This window comes from Triturus cristatus, chromosome 1_1 (genome assembly GCF_964204655.1).
Source record: "Triturus cristatus chromosome 1_1, aTriCri1.1, whole genome shotgun sequence".
NCBI lineage: Eukaryota > Metazoa > Chordata > Amphibia > Caudata > Salamandridae > Triturus > Triturus cristatus.
Window position 1 is genome coordinate 864,571,528 of NC_140579.1, and position 21,830 is coordinate 864,593,357.

At 44.6% G+C, this 21,830-nt stretch overlaps 1 protein-coding gene across 1 annotated transcript in view; it reads right to left on the minus strand.

Moving 5' to 3' along the window:
• Positions 1-21,830, minus strand: part of LOC146871203 (transcription factor Maf-like) — a 95,646-nt gene that overhangs the window by 14,455 nt on the left and 59,361 nt on the right. Inside the window, exon 2 of the mRNA XM_085650548.1 lies at positions 5,690-6,147. Within this exon, the coding sequence (XP_085506674.1) occupies positions 5,690-6,133 (444 nt within the window). The 5' untranslated portion in view covers positions 6,134-6,147. The remainder of the gene's footprint in view (positions 1-5,689; positions 6,148-21,830) is intronic.

The following is a 21,830-nucleotide window of genomic DNA, read 5'->3' on the forward strand; positions in this document are numbered from 1 at the left end:
ATGCGGCAGCATCTGCTGCAACGTCGATCCTTTGCTCCAGCGATGCGAGGCGCTTTCTCGTTGTGAAGCGACAGCGGCAGTTCGGCGACACGCTTCTTGCTTTTGAGTCACGCTTCCAGCTCCTTGTGACACGCAGTCCCTCAGAAAGCCTTGCAAAACAGCAGGCACTTCCAAAGAACTCTTGGGGAGCTGGGTGGTGAAGTCTGTTGTCCCTGAGACTTCAGCAGGAGGCAAGCTCTTTTCTCAAGCCCTTGGAGATCCTTCACAAGTTGAATAAAGTACACAAAGTTCCTTTTCTCCTCTCTTTGGCAGTCAGGCAACCACTGCAGGCCAATCCCTCAAGCTTAGGGATAGTCTCTCCTCAGTCTCTCTGTTTCCTCTCCTCAGCAAAGGTTTCTGCTTGTTTCCCAAAGTGATCTAAAGTTCTTGGGTTTGGGTCCCGATATTTATACTCAGTTTGTCTTTGTTCTCTGAAGGCAGAGAGGTCTTTGCCTAGTCCAAACCAGTTCTGGTCAGTCCTGGAACACTTTGTTGAGAAGACTCCTTCTTTCCTTTCAGAGAGCAGGGCAGAGACATCAGACGCACCACAGGAGGTGGAGCCAGCATTGGGGAGGGAAGGCACAGCCCTATTCAGGTCCCAGGTGCAACTCCTCCCACCCATCTAGATGCAGATCTATCTATTCAGCCCTGTGCTGACTCACCCTTTTTCCTGGAATCCTCCAGCCCCTGTCACTCAAACTCCAGACAAGGAATACACAACCTAGCAGAGGCAGGTTTGGATGGTTAGACAAGAAAATGCCTACTTTCTAAAAGTGGTATTTTCAAACACAGAATGTTAAAACCAACTTCACTAAAAGATGTATTTTATCATTCTGAGTTCAGGCATACTAAACTCGAATTTCTACCTAGTTCCCTGAGTCACTTAGGATTATAAGATGTAATAATCAAACTGCCCATTCTGGCCTACGGGGGACCGATAGCCTTGCAATGGTGAAAAACTAAAATGGATGTAATTCACTATTAGGACATGCCACACGCTCCAGGGCATGTCCTACCTTATACCTACAATGCGCCCTGCCCTTGGGCCTACCATAGGGGTGAATAATATGCAAAAAAGGGACAGTTTAGGGACTGGAAAGTGGGTGCACTTACCCAGAGCTGCAAGCCCACTAGCAACATTTGGATTACCAGCCCTGGGCACTCCTGGTGCATTGTACTAGGGTCTGACAAGTAAACCAAATCAGCCAATCATGGAATCACTAATCCATACATCAATTTACAACAGGGAGCACTTGCACTGTGGCACTGGATAGCAGTGGCACAGTGCCCAAAGCATCTAACACCAGCAAAAACACATGAGGCAACAGCAAAAAATGGAAGGGAGTCCCACGCCAAGGTGCCAGGTCTAACAAGAACCATTGCCTATCATGAAGTGTTGCACTGGGCCTTCATCTGGTGGGTGGATCGGACACGGCTTAAGGCCAGGTTCGTATTACGAAAAGCCCAAATTTGTTACATCAGTTTAGGGTGGGGAGCACAGATATAGAAAGCATAGCAAAGTCTACTAATTTAATCATCGCACAATGAATTGGTGAGTGCATCGCCTGTTATAGTAAACATTTATTTTAGTGAAAGAGAGTCATTTTATCCTTATGGACGAAAATATTGGGATAATTCAGTCCCAGGCAGAGAGATTTGAGATTAATTGGGCATATTGCCGTCAGTCAATGCGAACTTTGTAGAATTCAGGGAAAGCTGCCATCTGTGATATCGCACAGGAGTCTTGTATCTCCCTTAGCCTAGGCAGCCTCAGTGACCAAGGAGGAAATGTCTGTGGCCATTGGTAGCTCAGCCCTTAGGAGTCCCTATAAAGTAAGACATTTCAAGCATCCAGATCCATATATCTTTGTGCCTCTATCTGTACACTGGAATTGCTACAACAGTTTGGGTGCTGTAGCTTCATTCCAATGTAGGTGACGGTCCAACCAGGGGCGTAGCTTGGTCAGAAAGATTTTCCAACAATCAGGCAGGGATATTTTGTTAAAACATTTTAAATGAGAAGCAGGACATGAAGGGGACTTAAAGGGTAGTGGAAAGAGAGAGGATGGTGGAATAATAGGGGCACTTAAAACACATTTTTCATACTAATGTACATTTTTAAGGACTTTAAAACAGAGATGAGAGTGTGTGTGTGTTTTGTCAGTGTGGTCATGTAAAACTCCAAGGTTAAATCAGACAGACACTTCACCATACCAGAATGAAAGCACTTGTACCCAACTATTTACTAAAGAATAATTTTTTATCCCCAAACCCGTCCCCCTGAAATCAGTAGTCTAACGAAACATGAGGGGGCCCCCCTGCAAAGTACATGGAAAGCTCCCCCCACGCTTTTGACCCAGTCAGGAACGCTCAGACTAGCAGTCTGTTGTTCTTGCATCGTTCTGGAGAGGCAGGGACTATTGTTACGCCACTGCCTGAAAGATACACCCCTGGGTCCAACCCTCTGTAGTGTGAATCTAGAGACCTTTGGTTTCACTGCAGAGCAGAGTGACAGTGCACGCTTCTGAAATCTTCTTTCAGCATTGTACTGAATTCGTTGTCTTTATCTTTATTCCAGTTATGGGTAGCTTTATAAAGTACCATATGCAGAAAACAGCTTAAAATATTCAAATACAGTTAAGATCCTTGCTGCGAGTGGGCGCTATCCAATACAGAAATATACCGCACTGGAGTCGAAATGTTCAGACTTTTCAATGTAATGAACTTTTCTTCACTTCTTTTACAACTCTTAACAAGAACATTTGTAAGTTTTTCTGCTCTGTATTACAACCTTATTCAGACTGCAGTGATGTTTCTAGTACATTCTATTTGCACATCTTGGCAGTATTAATGAGTACTGTAATTAATATCCTTTGGTCCTGGTGCAGCCAGTGTTAATAAGGTGAGCTGGTAGCTTATGGTCCAAAATAAAAAAACCCTTACCACATACGCTCTTACAGGTTGAGAATCATCACTTCGGCATACTACCCCTGATGAGCTGCAATACACCCTCTTGGCTCTTTGTAACAACTTCATATATATCCTTCTTATCAAGACTTCAGTGTTTATGCCCATTCAGTCCTTGGCTTCTGATTTAAGAGCTAACACCATTGGTGTCTCCTTCCTCTTCTCCATCTTCTCTTACAACACTGCCAGTTGAGGTGGTGTTTGTGCTGAGGGCGATGTTGCCTGCCTCCTTTCATCTACTTTGTCCATCTTCTAGACAGGCGTACCTGGAATATAGTTTGACACAACACCCCTATATAGGAAAATACTCCTTTTGGCATGGTTATCCCCCACTTTTTGTTTGACTCTGATGCATCTTTGACTGAATGTGCACTGGGTTCCTGCTAGCCAGGTTCTTGGTGACTGTGTTCCTTCCCAAAACTGTATCTTTGTTTCCACAATTTGTCCACCTCTGGCCTACATATAAGTGCCTTGTAAAAGGTACCAGCGGTACCAAGGGTCTTGTGACAAGAGGGGGCCTCTAAGTGATGCAGCATGTATTTTATGCCACCGTAAGATACCCCTCACCAAGCACATGCACACTGCCACTGCAGCCTGTGTGTTTTGGTGCATATAAAAGTGAAGAGTCAACCTAGCACACATCCCTGTGTGCCAGGACTACCAGCACCGCAAGGGGCATTGGTAGGTCATACCTACAGCAGACCTTATAGCCCTAAAGCAGGGAGAACTACACCTCTTATGAGGGCATAACTGCATGAGTAGATATGCCCCTATAGTGTCTAAGTCCATTCTTAGACATTATTAGTGCAAGGTGAAGCCATACTGAATACATTGGCTGGGAGCTTGATACTATGAGTTCCACAGTTCCCTGATGGCTTCACCGAATTCCCAGATGTTTGGCACCAAACATCTCATATTAATGAACCCACACAGATGCCAGTGCTGGATTCATTAATAAATGCACACAGAGGGAACCATAGAAGTGCCCCCTGAAAATCTACCAGCCTGCCACTTATAGACTCATTTCTGACCCACTGAGGTAGGAGCCTTTTGTTCTTGTGGGTCAGAAACGAAGCCTGTTCTTGGTGGAGGTGCTTCATACCTACCCCCAAGCAGGACCATCATTGAAGGGCGGTGAGCATCAAAGGCTTCCCATCCTTTGTTATGCTGACCAGGGTCTCTCCAGCTAGTGGAGATGCCTGCCCCCTGACCCAGCCCCCCTTTCAGTGGCAAGATCAGCAGGAAACTTAGTAAGCAGGAGAGGTGTGTCCCGTTTCAGCCAGGACCACCGCAAAGGTGTCCTGAGCGGAAGTGACCACCTCCTTTGAAAATCCACTGTATTGTTTTGGTGGATTTTAGCCAATAGGGCTACGGCTATGCTCCCTCCCCAGAGGAAGTGGACATACAAAGACTGTAGTCACCCTAAAGGCAAGTAGCTCATTGGCTACTACCTTCTGACCCCTGTAAAGCCCCTTAAACTAGTATTTATGGGCACCCCTGAACCTTAATCCTCAGTTCGTAATGACCTATGAAGGAAGAGGACATCCCAGAGCCGTTCAGCAGAAGAAGTCTGAAGACACCCACTGACTTGGCCCCAGTCCTTCCGGCTTGTCTGCAGCCTTCAAAGATCCTGCGAAAAACGAGTACCGCGACTGGCTTGTGTAAGGCTTTTCTAACGTCAAAGGACACCCCTGCACCCATAGCCCCCAGCCTTGGCGAGCCTAACCGACAGTGTCCTAGTGTCCCTCAACATCCGTCCACAGCCACTGGTTTCCTTCGTCCAGCTTCCTGATCCGAGCCTGCAGCCTTTGTTTGAAACCATCGTCCACCCATTGATTTGTATTTGGCACCTGACGCAGAATTTGCACTCTGTACCCGGCCGCCCCTGTGCCACTGAGGTGTAGGTTTGGTGCTGCCTCGTGGCCTCCCCTTCCCCCCAGTGCCTGTCTCAACCCTCGGAGATTGTCCGCCAACTCCGCTTTACTTACCTATAAATAGTACAACTTTGAGTGCCCCATGTCTCCTTTGGTTAACATTGGGCCTCTGACTCCGAATTTGACCTCTGCACCCAGCTACCCCGCCCAGTGCCGCTGGTGGTGCTTACTTGAACCTTGCCCTGTGCTGACCTAAAACCACAAAGACTGGGTTTGTAAGTAAAGAACTTACCAGTGAAATTACAGTCTTATTTTCCTCCCGTAGGATAACATTGCTCAATTGAAATATTGCAAGTGTACATTTTTCATTGCATTGCAAAGTATTGCTATTTCTAAAAACTGCGGATCTGAAGTCTTGCATTAAGTATTCATTTTCTGCATTGAAAAGTATTGCCAGTTTGAAAAATGTACTTACCTGCAACTAAGTTCTTTGGTTCTAGTAATAAAGTAACAAAATCATATTTTTACAAACGACTGGTCTCGGATTTAGTCATTGAGAGTGTGTAATCATATCTTGCATGAGTGTGTACAACAAATCCTTAACACAGCCCTCTGTTAAGCCTAACTGCTCGCCAACACTACCACAAATGATAGCATTAGTATTATCTACTTTAGCCTCTGTAAAGCCTCTGGGGATCCACTGGACTCTGTGCACACTATATCTTACTTTGAGATAGTATATACAGTCAGCTTCCCCAGAAACTAAATGATCCACCACATCTCACCATATTACTGCTCCAGTCATTTACCTGATGATGTTGTCCACTCAGCTCCTCGGCACTCAGGAAGTAGCCTTGGTGTGTAAGGTGGTGGTGTCCACCCCGGTAAGCCTCCAGACGAGTGAGCTGGCGGCTACCACCCACCACTGCCGCTGTGGCAGAGTTGATTATAGCGTCCACTGCATCTTCTGTGCTCAGGCTCAGCCCCTCGGTTTCCATTTGCTGATGCAAGGTGGCCATCCAGTACAAGTCCTCCAGGGCCGCCTTCTGGTCACCTGAGCTGGGGTCACTGAAGGTCGGGGAGGGGGGTACCGAGCTGCATGGGGTGGAGCTGACAGAGGCACCTGTCCGTGCAATAAGGCCAGACTGCCCATCCTGCGGCTCCCGCTTCACCTCAAACTTCATCAGGTCAAAGTCGTTGACATACTCCACGGACAGAGGGCTGCTAGGAAGGTCCACTAGTGGAAAAGCCATGGTGCTAGTAGGTCCTGCAAATGAAGTCAAGGAAAGAGCATGTGAGTAGAGACAGGATGTACTGTTAACAGGTAGAAGTGATAAATAAGCACATAAAAATGCACTGTGTGTCCTAAAAGCACTAGATATACTCTGATAGTACGAGAATACATGTCTATAATGGGCAGACGTCCAGGAGTTGTGAAAGGTACCATGTTAGATGGCGATCAAAGAGAAGTGTGTCCAGATTGCGCTGCATGAACCAGAGCTCTAGTGCAGCACACCATGGACACTGACAATCATGCTTCCAGACCAAGTGCAGGGTTGAGAACTGCTTTTTGCTTGTGATAACCTTAAAGAAAAGAGTATGCATTGATTGGACGCATTAGAACTTGTCACCCAAACCTTGCTGCCTGTGTTAACAATACTTCTGACATCACATGGGGCTTTATCAGCGACCTGATTTATGCCTACACCAGTGACATCACCAACGACATCACAGATCATGTTAAATATGGTTTCCTTTCTGAATATTAGTAACTGTAGCATTACTAGGGGGAACTCCAGTGAAGCCGCCCGCAAGCACCTTATTTAAGTAAAACTCGATGTGCTGATGTTTTGACGTGGGAACACTCTTCCATATCAGAGTGCTTCCCCTTTCGGAGCACTGCTTTGATTACAAATATTATTGATAATATTAATGATGTCATAGATGACGTCACTTTCAACTATACCCATGGTCATGTCTTGTGTGAGGACATCAACAATGCAAAAGGCCACAATTCTTGAATGCGCCTTTTTTGCAGAATTTCAGTTTTTTACTAGTTCAGTATTAATCCTCATCAGTATTTCAGCAAACGTTTTTTCAAACATACTCCATTACTTCAAGAGTTCATCCAACCTCTAGGTTTCATGAACACGTTGTTTTCAATGGCTTTTGTACTTCCTTTAGTAACGCTTTAATGTTTTCGTGCATAAAAAGAGGCATGCATAGTGATGGATGGCACATTAAAAGCAGACCTATTGGCTTTGCCAATACACACCCACTAAAGTAGAATATTTAGCTCGCTACAGACACAGTGGGGTGATTTTTCTTACTCCGCAACAATATAAGGGAGAGTTTGCAAAGTATTGTGGGTGTGCATGATAGCTGCATACCCGACATTCTTTACAAACTCATCCAACCCGACAATCATCTGGGTATAAGAACAAGCGTTTGCAATGCAATAGGTCTCGCATTAGGAAAGTTTGAGCTTTTTGTATTGTAAATTGACTAATTTTTTATTTATGTGTTGGTATTGAAAATATTGAAATTACTAGCTTTCTCATGTACAATGTCAATAGTTTTAACTGTTGCAAATGTGACACCTATAGCATTTGTAATGCAATATGTGTTGTATTTACGTGACTTAGATGTATTGATATTACAAATAACAATGGCTTTTCATTTTTGCAAATAATTAATACTTAAATAAAAGTTAATGTACATTATAATGGCAATCGTTTAAACTTTTGTTAATAACTCTTGTGAAGATTATGTTTAGTGTATTTAATTGCGCCTAAAATCCAAGAACAGAAGTTAAATATTATCTTTTTTTTTGTGCCATTTGTAATAAAGCCTAAATAACATATTAGAGCCAGTTGTTGTTGAATGGTTGTACAGATGGATACTGTGGTGGCGGTGAGTGATGTTGTGGTGGTGTCGAATGATGCTGTGGCGTTAATTGATGCTGTGGTAGCGCATAGTGATGTAGTGGTGCCCTTGAGTGATGCTGTGGTGGTGCGATAGATAGATAGATAGAGTGCAATAGTCCGGTAGATAGATAGATAGATAAGATATATAGATAAGATAGATATATAGATAGATAGATAGATAGATAGATAGATAGATAGATAGATAGATAGATAGATAGATAGATAGATAGATAGATAGATAGATAGTAATTATGTAGAATATAATTATGTGGCACTGAGTGGTTTTGTGTGGAGTGTATGTTGATTTTAGTGGCGTGTAATTATGTGGCATTGAGTGTTATTTTGAGTGTATCTTGCATTGTTTGCATTGTAATTAATTTGCACTGAGTGTTATTTGGAGTGCATGTGGCATTGAGTGTAGTGCAATTATGTGGTGTGTAATTATGTGGCGCTGAGTGGTATTTGAAGTGTATGTGGCATTGAGCGCTGTGTAATTTTGTGGTGTGTAACTATGTGGCACTGATTGGTTTTTGGAGTGTCTGTTGTATTGAGTGCATTGTAGTTATGTGGCATGTAATTATGTGGCTCTGAGTGGCATTCTGAGTGTATGTTGCCTTGCCTTGTATTTCTATGGTTCCTTAAACCCTTAGAGGCAATTCTTTTATTTTAGCTAAAAGGATGGTAGTTAAATGGTGTTTACGGCAGGATGGTCGTTAAATGGTGGCTACGGAGAAGCTGTATTCTGAAAGGCAAAGAGAACACGGGCATGAAAGTAAAAGCGAGGATGAAAATGGAATGAGTGTGGCAGGATGGTCGTTAAATGGTGGCTACGGAGAAGCTGTGTGCTGAAAGGCAAAAAGAACACGGGCCAAAGCTGGAAGAAAACACGAGATGCGAGAGGCATGTGTGTGTGGCAAACACTGGTGGGGCTCAGAGCATTCCGTTGGTGCCTTGATGCCTGTGTGTGTGAGCAGTGGGGCTGAGTGTGTGAAGTGCCTAAAGTTGCAAGAAAACATATGGTTATTTAAATCCTTAGACGCAGAATTAATGGAGCTAATGTTATCGACCTTAGAAGGATGAAAAGGGAATGAGCGCGGCATATGTTAACTTTGTAAGCGCAGAAAGCGTGCAGGGCAAACTTATTATTTTGGTTGTTTGAGACTCAGATCTAGGCAAAGCTGCAAGAAAACACGGAGAGGGGAGGGCGGGCTGTGTGCTGAAAGGCAAAGAGAACACAGGCATGAAAGTGAAATCGATGGATGGCAATGCGTCCGTGAGACTAGCCCTGTGGTGGGGGAGGGGCAGTTGTGAGAGGCGCCATGAGGAAACAATCTCTCGGCATGCTGTGGCGGGGGCGGGGGAGCGCATTCCAGGCGGGGGAGCGGACCCTTTGAAGTATGATGCCGAGGCTGTGGCTACACATGCACGCGCCAGTGGGCTGAAGCGCTTCCCCAAACGGATTGCATGGTGGCACGATCCACGTGCGCGTGCTCGCCATGCAATCCACTTTTGAGAGCACTTTTAAATGCCCCTCTTACTAGAGTCTCGCATAGCGATTGCGTAAACGCAATAGCTAGGCAAGACCTAAAAACGGGCACAGAAAGGCAGAAAAACGGCAGGAGCACAGAGACAGACAGCAGCGGCCAGCAGGAAGAGCAAGGACCTCCCTCTGGACCACCAGGATGGAGGAGGGCCTCAAACACCTACCTGCACAGGGGGAGCAACAGTAGCACTACCGCGGAGCTGCTGGGGGAGAGAGCAGGTCTCTGTGCGGTCTATGCGTCCACAGAGCACACCTGGATCCCCCACTTACCCAGTGCAGATGGACCTCCAGCTGTCAGGATGGAGGTCCAAGTCCAGCAGGGACCTCCTAGCACATCCTGAAGCTCCTCTCTCGGTCATAGACCAGAAAAAACACAAGAGCATGTTGTGAATGCCAGCCCAATTATGGAGATCAAAAGACGGGTCTGGTTTTACATTATTAGCAGCTTCTGGAGATTCCTGTCTCTAGGTGAGATTCACTTCCTAAGTAGGAAGAGGGACGTAGACTTAACTCACTAACTACATCGCAGCAAGAATCGATCAAAGAGTGGAAAGCGACTTAGGTGTCCATGCCTCGACGCTTCCGGTGTAGGCCAAGTTACAACCAATGCCCTCTCGGCCATGCGCCTCGAAGAGAGCGTCCAGGCGTAAATCGGACCACGCTATTTACTACACGTTGCAGCAGCGCCCAGGGACTCAGGATGCGCAGCAGTGGCCTTGAAACTGTGGGGCGGACGGCGGGCCCTGGGGAGGGGCGAGGGTGCAAAGAGATGTCAAGGGGGCACCAGACATTGGCTAAGACAAGCGTGTAGTCAGTCCCTGGGGAAAAGACAAACATCAAGCTGACAACACTGCTACGACTTTAGGTAAAGACACCCGATTGCCCATCACTCTGCTAGCACGGACCGTAGTAATATTTGTGTGAGTCATATCATGGCTGGGAGTACCTATCCACGAGGAGGGGTTGGATATCTCATTTCGCACCTGTTATTTCTGATAAAAGAATCACGGCTTGGGCACTTTTAGAGGGACTGATCTGCCAATAGCATGTTTTCAAATGCAGTGCATTTTGGAATTTGTAGTTTTTCTTCAGCATTATAAGAATGGGCTAAAACATTCCAATGTGCAAATTGCTTTTGGCCTAGGTGGTTTAAGTGGCACGCACACCAAGTGGGTCAGCTGCCAGGAAGGTGGGATTAGGAGACAGAGAAATAGGAATGAACTTCATTTTTTGTCAAAATGTCTTCGATACTATCTACAGTCAGTTAGACATTTTGGCTTCTTTACTTACAATATATTTTCTCTTTTTACGAATGTGATTTATAGTAGGAAAATATAAATAAGAGACCATTGCTTCTGGGCACTTACTTTTTACATTTGTTAGAGCGTGTGTCCTAAAAGTATTCATTTTCATTGCTCTTTTATAGAATAATTGAGAGAACATACGTCATTTTGAGTGCGGTATGAAATCATTTTACCCGAGGTGGGCGCAACATTATAAAGTTTGAAGACCACTGCGGTAGTAGTGCCTTGAAAGCTCTAATCAGCCATCCTTTGCTGCATTTCTGCCTCGCGCGCACGTGCACGCGCCAGTGGGCTGAAGCGCTTCCCCAAACGGATTGCATGGCGGCACGATGCACGTGATTGTGCTTGTGCTCGCCATGCAATCCACTTTTAGGATCACTTTGAAATGCCCCTCTTACTAGAGTCTCGCATTGAGATTGCATAAACGCAATAGCTAGGCGAGACCTAAAAAGCAGATTCACTTTATATTGTAGTAAAGTGAAATAAAACCATTAGAAATTATACATAATGGCTTGCTGAACTGCCAATGGGGACCTGAGGAAAGAACACCAGACTTGAGATTCTGGGGGAGAGGGGCGCTGTGCTGATCCCAGAAACTGCGAGTGGAGCTACTGACATCTCGGAGCAGAGCTTCCGGAAGCGAGAGGCAGCCAGGCAGGTCAGAGCAGGGTGAGCACACAGCTCAGGGATAGCTCCATTTAGGGAAGAGGAAGCCGGAGCCACATGAGCTGCTACGCTGCTCACGGCAGGACAGGGCAAGCTCTAAGGAAGAGAATGAATGAAATGGCAGAGGAGGACGGCAGGAAACGGTATTTACATTACCTATCACTACGCCTGACCCCTTGACTACTGATGAAAGTATTGCAAATCGGTAGACATCGAGCAGCCATTTTGGGATCAGGCATCTTACTCTGCAAAGGGAGAATTAGGTAGATTGGCTAAATTAAGGTCTGGGAAGATTATTATTATTTTTTTTTAAAGTATTGTCTAATGTATACAATGCATGTATGAAATAAATAATTACCTTTGTGATGGCTCAGTGCACTTTATATTTATAAAATAGCCCCTTGTGCATTACAATGTTAGCAATTGATAGATCGGAGGGTGAATCTCCCATGGGAGGGAGCAGTACATTTTTAAAGATTAGTAACAAAATATGTGTGAGACAAATAAAGTTGCCAGACTAAAACGTGGACCCAGCGGCGGCCGGCACAGGTAAAGGTGGTCAGGCGGGGCAGGGCACGGCAGGGGGAAGCCGACGGAATAGGTATTATTTATTTAATTATAACTATTCCATCGTCTGTCGACATCCCGCCCGCTCAACCGCGTTTACCTGTGCCGACTGCCGCAGCGTGGACCACTCTATTTGGCCATTTAAGGAACCCAGAGATATTGTCTTTGCAGTAGTGTGCTATTTTAACATTCTCACTCACTCGAGAGACTGGGTGGGGGTGGGGGCATGGCAGCTAGGCAGCCTCCTCCCCAGTGACATTGAAACAATGTTTAGAGTGATAGTGCTGGCCGATAACATTACCTCACTAAAAGAGAATATACAACTGTATTTGAAAACACAATAAATGGTGCCAGAAGAAAATCATTTGAAGAGCTTCTTTATTGTGGTTGTATGATGGAACAACGCACAGAAATACCTTACGTGCCTTTACATTGCATTTTTTTACTGTGCATTGTTTTAGCACGCATATGCTTTTACAACGTATGTCTTTACCACGTATTGTTTAGATATATATATATTTATATATATTAACAATGTATATGTGGGGGGAGACCCCCACACACCTGAACTTACCTTAAATGCGTGCTAAATGCATGCGTTGTAGAGCATAAATGTTGTAAGAACATGCGTCATAAAAAACACGGTGTAAAGGCACAATGTGGTAAAAAACCTGGTTGTAAAGGCTGTTTACCCTTTATTGTAGATTCTCAATCAATGTAAACTCATGTTTTAATGGGGGGCTCCCATATTTTCAGCACGACTGCACTTATCTGTCCCTACTATACATTACTAGATGAATGAATAGCACTGCAAGACCAGGTAGTCATATCCCTGTCCAACCTGTGTAGGACTAGGTAAAAGGACAGAAATGGGGTGCTAGTCAGTCACCTTGGTACACTTATAACATACGAGATTAAAGAACAGCACTGGAAAACTAAGCAGTTGCCACTGTGCCCCACTTGAACAGTGCTAGGGGAAAGGAGAGGACAGCGGGCTAGGTGTTCACTTCTCTGCCCTTTCCACAATACTAGGTGAGAGGACATGGCAGAAGAGACAGGCTGTCACATCTCTTTTCTAGGTGCACATTACCTGGTAAAAGGACCAAAACCAGAGAAATCATTGGGTGCCCGGACCCACCTGCACATTAACAGTCCTGTGCCAGTGAAAGGTTGCACAGATCCATCTGAACGTTACATTTAGAACCTACTGCGATCTCTACATCCTTTGGCACATTTGTGCCAGTTAGGACTTAGAAGCTTTGCCACATATCTAAATTCTAATCTAAGTGGGAAGTAGTTACTGTAACTTTTTAACAGACTGATCAAAGGTCTTCTAACTTGGCAATGTGAAGGATTTGGATTGTTAGACTTGGCATCTTTTGGCGTGATTTCCCCTGTCTTTTTGCTTCTGACCTCCTGTTTTTGACTGTGTGCTTCATTTAGTTATTGCTGGTTTTAGGACTCTGGGCATTTTACCATTGCTGACCAGTGATAAAGTGCACATGTTCCCTGTATAATTTGGGTTGGTGATTGGTTTATCCATGATTGGCATATTTGATTTACTAGTAAGTCCCTAGTAAAGTGCACCAGGGGTGCCCCTGGCCTGAAAATCTAATTCTACAAGTGGGCCTGCAGCACTGATTGTGCCACCCACATGAGTAGCCCTGCAAATCTGCCTCAGACCGGTCACTGCAGTGTCTGTGTGTGCAGTCTTAAACTGCCATGTTGACCTGGCAAGTGCACCCATTTGCCAGGCCCACGCCTTCCCTTTTATTACATGTAAGACACCCCTGATGAAGGCCCAGAGGGCTGGGCGCGATGTATCTAAAAGGTAAGACATGAACTGGTGTGTTTTACATATCCTAATAGTGAAATACTGCTAATTTCGTTTTTCACTATTGTAAGGGAAACATGGGGATTGCCTTGATATATCTTTTAAGTGTAAATTCTCATTGGGAGGAGATAGAGATTTGGAGTTTGGGGTCTCTGAACTCACAATTTAAAAATGCATATTTTGGTGAAGTTGGTTTTTGAATTGCGTGTTTTGAAAATGCCAACTTTTGAAAGTGGGCATTTTCTTGCTTAACCATTGCAGGCCTGTAGAATCCACATCTGGGTGAGGGTGAAAGTTGGGCTCTTGTGCATTCACTCTAGACAGTCGCACAAAGGGAGCTGAGGTGTGCCTTGAATATCCTGATGGGCCTTCCTGAGCTAGAGAGGTGGGAGGAGCAGTCACTGACACCTGCATAGGGCTGTGCCTGTCCTCACACAAAGCTGTCTCCACTCCCCTGTAGTGTGTCTGGAGCCAGGTCAGGGAAAGGCAGGGTCTTGTGCATTACAAAGACTTTTCTTTGAGTTAGCCTACTTCAAAGGCAGAAAGAGGTATAAGTACTGGACCTCTGACACCCCAAAATCAGAATACTTCTGGACTGAGGACATTCTGCCAGGAAGAAGAGCTGTGTTGCTGTCAGGAAGGACTACCACTTTGCTGTTTGCTTTGCTGGGTTGGCCTGCTGCTTGCTGCTTCTGTCTTAGGCAGTGAAAGGACTGGACTTTGCTTTCTACATCCTGCCCTCCAATTTTCTACAAAGGCTTGAGTTGAACTTGCCTCCTGTTGGAAGTCTCGGGTATTTAAAAGGCTTCATCCACATCTTGTTACCAGCATTGGGACTCTCCTGCTGTGTGTCCTGCATTGCCAAGTGGTGCCAAAACCAGTCCTGGACCCTTGGAACTGAGTGGTTGTGCTGTAACCTTCAGAAAAGTAAACCTGATGCCGTCCCTGATGCTGCTGTCAGCAAGGAAGATGTGGTCACCGCTCATGAGGAGCAGGATGCATCGGCTGTAAAGACATCGTAGCCCCGACCTCACCATCGGCATCGCTTCTTGCTGTCATCAATGCTGCTGCCTGCACCAAAGCCAAGAGCCCTGCTCATGAAGAGCACAAATCATCTCCTCAATGACATTGCAGCCCCTGGTGTACCGACAATAGCGCCATCGACTCCGACATAGTCACCGCTGCCTGCACTGCGGCCGAGGGCACTGCTCGTGAAAAGCACAACACATCGCCCCATCTCATATCGCAGCCCCGTGCTCAGCACCGACGCTGCGCTGCTGCCTGCACAGAAGCCGTGGTCATCACTCCTGAAGAGCACGACACATCAAACGTGACGACTTCGCTGCCCCAGCCCCGCCGACCTGAGTGCTCCTGACCTCGACATCACAGAGCTCGATCCCCAGTGCATGTGACTCCAAGGCCTCAACGACTTCTGTCCGACTTTCAGAACTGAAGCCCGGCAACACCGCATCTTCGGATTTCATCACAAGTCCCCGAGGCCTCTTCACTTCCAAAGGTACTGTTTTGAAGGTGTGTCCGACGCTGTATCACTGAACTGTTACATTTGTGTTGTTCAGGACGCCGTGAGAGCCCCAGTTGGGGCTATCGACTTCAAGGAACTTTATTTTTACTCTTGCAAAATGTATTTATTTACTTGTATATGTTGGATTTGTATTGTTTTGGTCTTGTTTTACTCAAATAAATATTGCCATTTTCTAAACCGGTGTGGAGTCCTTTTGTAACGTTTTCACTGCGTTACAGTGTGTGTGTGTACGAATACTTTACACATTGCCTCTGAGATAAGCCTGACTGCGCGTGCCAAGCAGGGGTTATCTTAGCTATGTAACTTACCCTGACTAGGGTGAGGATCCCTACTTGACAGGGTATATACCGACTGCCAACCAGAGACCACGTTTCTAAGATGGATCATTTAATGTGTAAGTATAGATCTATATTGAGTGATTTTGTTCAAGATACCCTAATAAGAACAATTTTAATTGGTACACGTTTTTAATTGTGTTTAAATGGGAACCTTAGCCATTAGTTCTAAAGAGTCCTGTAATACAGAGATTCAGCGTGAACACTCTGGGTATGGTCCAACTCACACAGCCAACATCATAGTCAATTAAACTAAATACGTTGTCAATGGCCTTCACCTTCACCTTCTTTACATATACGTTATGAGGCAAATTCATGACTTGAACAAGCAACCTTGTTGCTGAAAAGAATTACATTTCCCTTGTTTTGGTTCCTCCTCGTGCTTCTGTACCAAAAGGGAGGTGTTACATGGGGGAAACACATAGCCACCATGCCACACAGTAAATTGTCTGTTTCTGAGGAGACCGGCCTATAGGTTCCCCAGAGCAAGATGAGTTTGGTACTGCATTGTAGTGGTTTTGTGTCTGCAGGTCAATGGATACAAGCTATGGCAGAACTTACCTCCTCTCCCCTTCAGGACCACATCTTTGGCTCTTATCTGCAAACCAAACTATGTCAAACGGACAACAGGAGAGTGGGTCAGTTGCCCAGGGTGATTCTGTCTCATCGCAACACTTCTAATGCTCCCAGAGGTGTTCTTGAAATATGTAGAGGTTTGGGAGTTTTGGGATGGAGGATCTGTTTGCAAAACAACACAGTGCCTGTGTCCTAATGCAGATATCTCAGTTTCTAGTGGAAGGTTCAAGAGGGTGGAGGAGAGTGAGGTGCATTTTCCCCCTATTTCCCCCTATTTCCTTGAATTGTCGAGTTGATTTCCAGTTTGAAACATCTGTTGAGGGTTTATTTCTGTCCTGAGACCTGACTATAGACCATTTGTCCTGAGACCTGACAATAGAACGAAAAGCATTGGATCGCTTTTAGTTCTATTTTCTATGCAGAAATTTCCCTCTTACTCTCTGGATTAAGTTAATCCTAAATTCCTGACTTTAAGGATGATCATTCTCGTACGTAGCAGTTACAACATCTAGAAGGTTGGGATATGTAGGAGCCTTAATGTGCACTGCTCCCTATTTGAGGATCGCACCAGACAGAGTGTGTCAAGTGGAATTGTGTTTCAGTAGACTAGAGGATAACTTTTTCTTTCTATTTTCCTTCACCAAGTTCTGAAGACCCACTTCCATTTGCATGTTGTAAACAGCAATTCATGGTAACTGAAATGGGTTAACATACTTAGTTGTGTTGCGACTCACTTTGAAGTCAAGATCTGGATTCCAGATGTATGAACCTAACAGAAGAGCTAATGATTTGGGCTTTAATATTCATCAGGATAAACGCATACAAAGATGTCTGTTAGTGGAACATCTCCAAAGAGATATGTAGCAATATAAAAGGTGAGGAAGATTTCCAAATCTTTTTGAACGAGGTCTCAGCCATATTAAAGCTATTGTGTCTGACAATCGCGATGCACCCACTTCCAAGTGGGACAACACCAGAAGTTTTTAGGATATATTGGTATTCTGGTCTTGACTGCCTAGCGCTTTATATATTGTTGGTGGGGAGAATTGCTGTAGCTCAAGTTTGGGGATCCCTCCCACCTACACAGTTATCGGTGGCCATGAGGAAACGTTTTTCCAGCTTAGTATTATGAAAATGCAATTTTTGGTTACATCAGAAAATCAAGGCAAATGTGTCTCGTGATGCTTGGTTAGAAGTGGGACAGGACAAAATTGCTTTTCATACATGAACGACAGACTCTGCACTGGATTGTAGCATCTTTATTTTAACTCTGCTGTTCCTACATCTTTCTAAGAAGAGTGTCTTTTGTAGGAGTCAATGATTAATTACCCTTTTCAGTCTCGTAAAAAGCAAACTTTATCTCATTGAGAGCCTCTTCTCTTTGAGGACAGTTTTTTTCAGAGTAATTCATCATTTGCATCCTCGGGCAATTAACTAGAGAACTATATTCATGTAAGGTTATGTTGTGCTTTTATATCTATGTGGTTTGCCACTTCACAAAAATAGGTGGGCAACCCTTCTGTGTGTGGATGAAATGTTGGCACATCAAGACCAGGGCATGCATACGTGGACAGGACATTAACTGTGCATCCAAACCTACTGGAGGCTGCACCTGGTATGAAAGTCATTATCTAGAAAGAATATTAAAACGTTAATGAGCAGATTGGCAGGTGGTATTTCCAGGTTTGGTGGTTTAGTGGGCTGATGTGTCCACTGCAGGGGGCTATGTTCGAGCTCATGGTCACAGGTTCAAATCCCGGCGGGTCCACTCAGCCATTCATACATCAGAGGTCGATTAAATGAGTACCATTGAGTTGGGTAACAATAAACATATGCTATTCAGGGCCTACAGGTGAACGAGCGCTTTACAAATACACATTGTATGTATACAGGAAGTGGCATCACAAGCATGCACCAGTTCAGATTTAGAGGCACATATGCCTGCATCCAATCCAATATATAGCGTATGTATATGTGCATGAGCGTTTCGGAGGGATATCTCAGAACACTAATGCCAGCTGTGTATGCAGAGAGCGTTGCACAAAGAACAAAATCACATCAATTTGCATAACCAATACAAATCCTTGGCGGGCGGTGCTTAGCACAGAAGAGGCAGGCACCAAGGGTAACTGGCATCACCTTGAAGTCGAAACCTAAGACTAAAAACAGGGTGGGCAGCGGTGTAAAACAGTGAAAGATTGTCCTCGTCTATGTGATGTGTCTCAAGTTCCAGACAGAGCTTCTTGTGGGCCATGAACAAGTCCTGAGCCTGCTCTGATCTGGGATGCTTCCTCTTACTCCCATTTCATGAGACTTTGACATTTAAGCGCTTCCTATTATGAACAATTCATTAGCATGATAAAAGTTACTACAAGACTGCCTGGTGGAATAGAGAGAAAATGCACTTTGTGATGCCTCTTGCTTGCAGTGCCGGACTGCTCATTTGGGCACTCTTGCACTGCTGGCTGGGCTGGGGGTAAAGAGTCTGCTTTCAGGGCTGAAGGGTACTATAATGTAGCTTTGAAAGTGTCCAAGATGCCATCAGAGCTGCACATCTCTGCCTATTGTGCACCATGACGAGCAATCCATTTGCTTCTCTGACTCAAAGTAGCAGCCTTTCACAGGCAGCTCGTTCTTCCAGGCCCGTAAAAGCAAGTAACCTGTAAAATGGTGGTCCAGTGAAAGTGCATGCACATGGACATCGTAGGTTTTATCTGGGGTGGTCACAGTTGTACTAGAACTGGAGGGCTAATGTGTCTCCCTGCAGGAATACCACCTACAAAGAACAAGTGAAGGCGTCCGCCTATCACTGCATAAAGTATGCTAACAGCTGGCACTTGGAGCTAGGCCTGGGCAGTGAACTCTGCTCCGTCTGCAGAGTTTACCACACTCCACGGAGCACACAGAGTTTCAAATAATTCCACTCCGCCTCCCAGCAAAATTTCTCAACGTGGGTGGTCACGGATAGTCACTACCGCTTGCGTTGAGAAACCATCCGTTCGCGTTGAGGAAGCTGCCGCTCAAGTAGAAAATCTACTCAAGCATGGCGCTGTGCATGGTGCTGATTGCACTGATTTTCTAGCGCGAGACACACACCCAGGGCTAAAAAGTCAGCGTGAATGGTGCAACTGAATGCACTCTGCCACTTGTGGAACACCGCGTAGCACGGTGGAGTTTTTTGGTCACTTCGCTGAGTTCTGCGTAGCGGAACTCCGCGAACTCTGCCCAGGCCTACTTGGAGCAGACATGAGTACAGATTCTCTGCAGCTCAAAGCATATGCAGCTCCTCTCTGGCAGCCTGGGTAATCATTGCTTTTCATGCCCCTGTTGGTAGGATAGTAAAGAGAGTAGAGGAGACAAGGATGTATGTGATTTAGGATGGGAAGCATGTTGGTAAATGTTCAACAGGGCCTCCTACAGGTGAAATGTAGATTGCAGCACGATTGCTTATGATCAGGGCCACAGGAATTATGTGGGAGAGGAGGGCCAAATTATGCAGCAGTGTTGAGCAAATTATGCGACAAGAAAAGGCAAATTATGTACTTAATTATATATATATTCACAGAAAAAACCATAGGTTTCAGGCACGTTATAGTTAGGAATTAGCATTTAAAAAACCTCAGAAATTCACTGAAAAAACCATAGGTTTCAGGGGTGTTATAGTTAGCTGGACTTTTCACTTGTACAAAACCATTGAAATTCCCCCGTTATAGTTAGTTCAGCTAACTATAACTCGGGCGCCCGCAATGCACTGCTGATGACGTCACATATTACATCACTCATGACATGGTCAGTGACATCACTCATGACATCACTGATGACATCTCAAATGACATCACTGATGACATCACTGATGACATCATCCAGTGAATGTGTGTTTTTCTGAAAATTAAATATGTTTTATATATGTATATCTCAAGGTCGATGGAAGAATAAATGGGTATATAAGTGTCTAAATGGATGATTTGTTTTTGAAAAATTGATTGTGTAACTGACTGATTAAGTGTATCATAGTGAATACATGGCTTAGTGAGTAATGTTTAAATATGTAAATATCTGTATCAGTCTCTCACTTTGTGTATAAGTGGCTGCATGGGTTGGTGAGTAGCTACATGGGTGTCTATATAGGTTATTAGTTGGTTTTTTGAGTATCAGTCTGAGTGTCTGCATGGTTCGGTGGGGGGTATTACGTAGTGCATAGGTGCATGAATGAGTGACTCACTGTTTGTATGTGTTGAACACAGCATGTGTGCAGGACTGTATGGGTGGATGAGTGTGTGTATGGGTGTGTTAGTGAGTGAATGACTGTCTCAGTAGTGTCTTTATGAGTAACTACATATGTTTTAAACTAGTATATGTGACTATTGGTGTATATATGTGAGTATATGTGAGAGTGAGAGATTGAAAGAGTTCCTGTATGAATAAGTATGTGTTTCTATAAGTGATTGTTTAAAAGACTAAGTATGTGTAAGTTTCCGTAGAAGTAAGTATGGTGGTGTGTGTATAACTGTATATGCAAGTAAATGTATGTTTGATTCTTTATTAGCATGAGTGACTATGTGTGTGAGTAACTCTATGGATGAGTGGCATTGTGTAACAGGATGTATAGGTGTATGAGTACATATGATGAGTGAGTACATGTATGAGTGACTGTATAGGACTGTTGGTGAATGAGTGGATGTGTATGTGGATCTTAGAATTACTGAAGAGGTTGTTGTAACTGGTATTGGTATGTCCATTGTTTTGAAAATTTTAGTCTCTATTTTTGAATGTGTGTATCAAAGGTTATATTAGGGTGAGAGGAGGTCTGCCACTCTATCACAAGGATGATGTCATCAGTGATGTCATCAGTGATGTCATTTGAGATGTCATCAGTGATGTCATGAGTGATGTCACTGACCATGTCATGAGTGATGTAATATGTGACGTCATCAGCAGTGCATTGCGGGCGCCCGAGTTATAGTTAGCTGAACTAACTATAACGGGGGAATTTCAATGGTTTTGTACAAGTGAAAAGTCCAGCTAACTATAACACCCCTGAAACCTATGGTTTTTTCAGTGAATTTCTGAGGTTTTTTAAATGCTAATTCCTAACTATAACGTGCCTGAAACCTATGGTTTTTTCTGTGAATTTCAAAGGTTTTTTAAATGCTAATTTCTAACTATGCCTACAGAGATAGGACATGTGAAGAAAGAAGAAAAAATGCACAGAAAGAAACAAAAGAAGTGCAGAAAGAAGCAACAGAAGTCCTCAAATACGAAGATAAGTGCAGGAAGAAGGATAACGTGCAGAAAGAACAAAAAGAAGAGCAGAAAGAAGCCTTGTTGCAAAATCATCCTGTACCCTCAACTTTTTCAGACGGATACTGGTGGTAACTGAGCCTGACTAACCAGTCCTAGAGCCAGTGTGTAGGAAGGTGGATATCTGACTATGGTTACCCCCAAATTTTTGCCTAGTGTCTAGCTGGTTTTTCGACTTAGTTGGCCTGAGATCCTGCCATTCAGGCTCTCAGGCTATCTGCTCTCTCTGTAAAATGGACTCCATGTACCCTAGGTACATAACCAATTGGAAGTGGATCACCCTGTCAGCCCCTGTACCAGTGTACACTAGGTACCCAGGGCATTGGTGTACCCAAGGCCTGCCAAGGGCTGCAG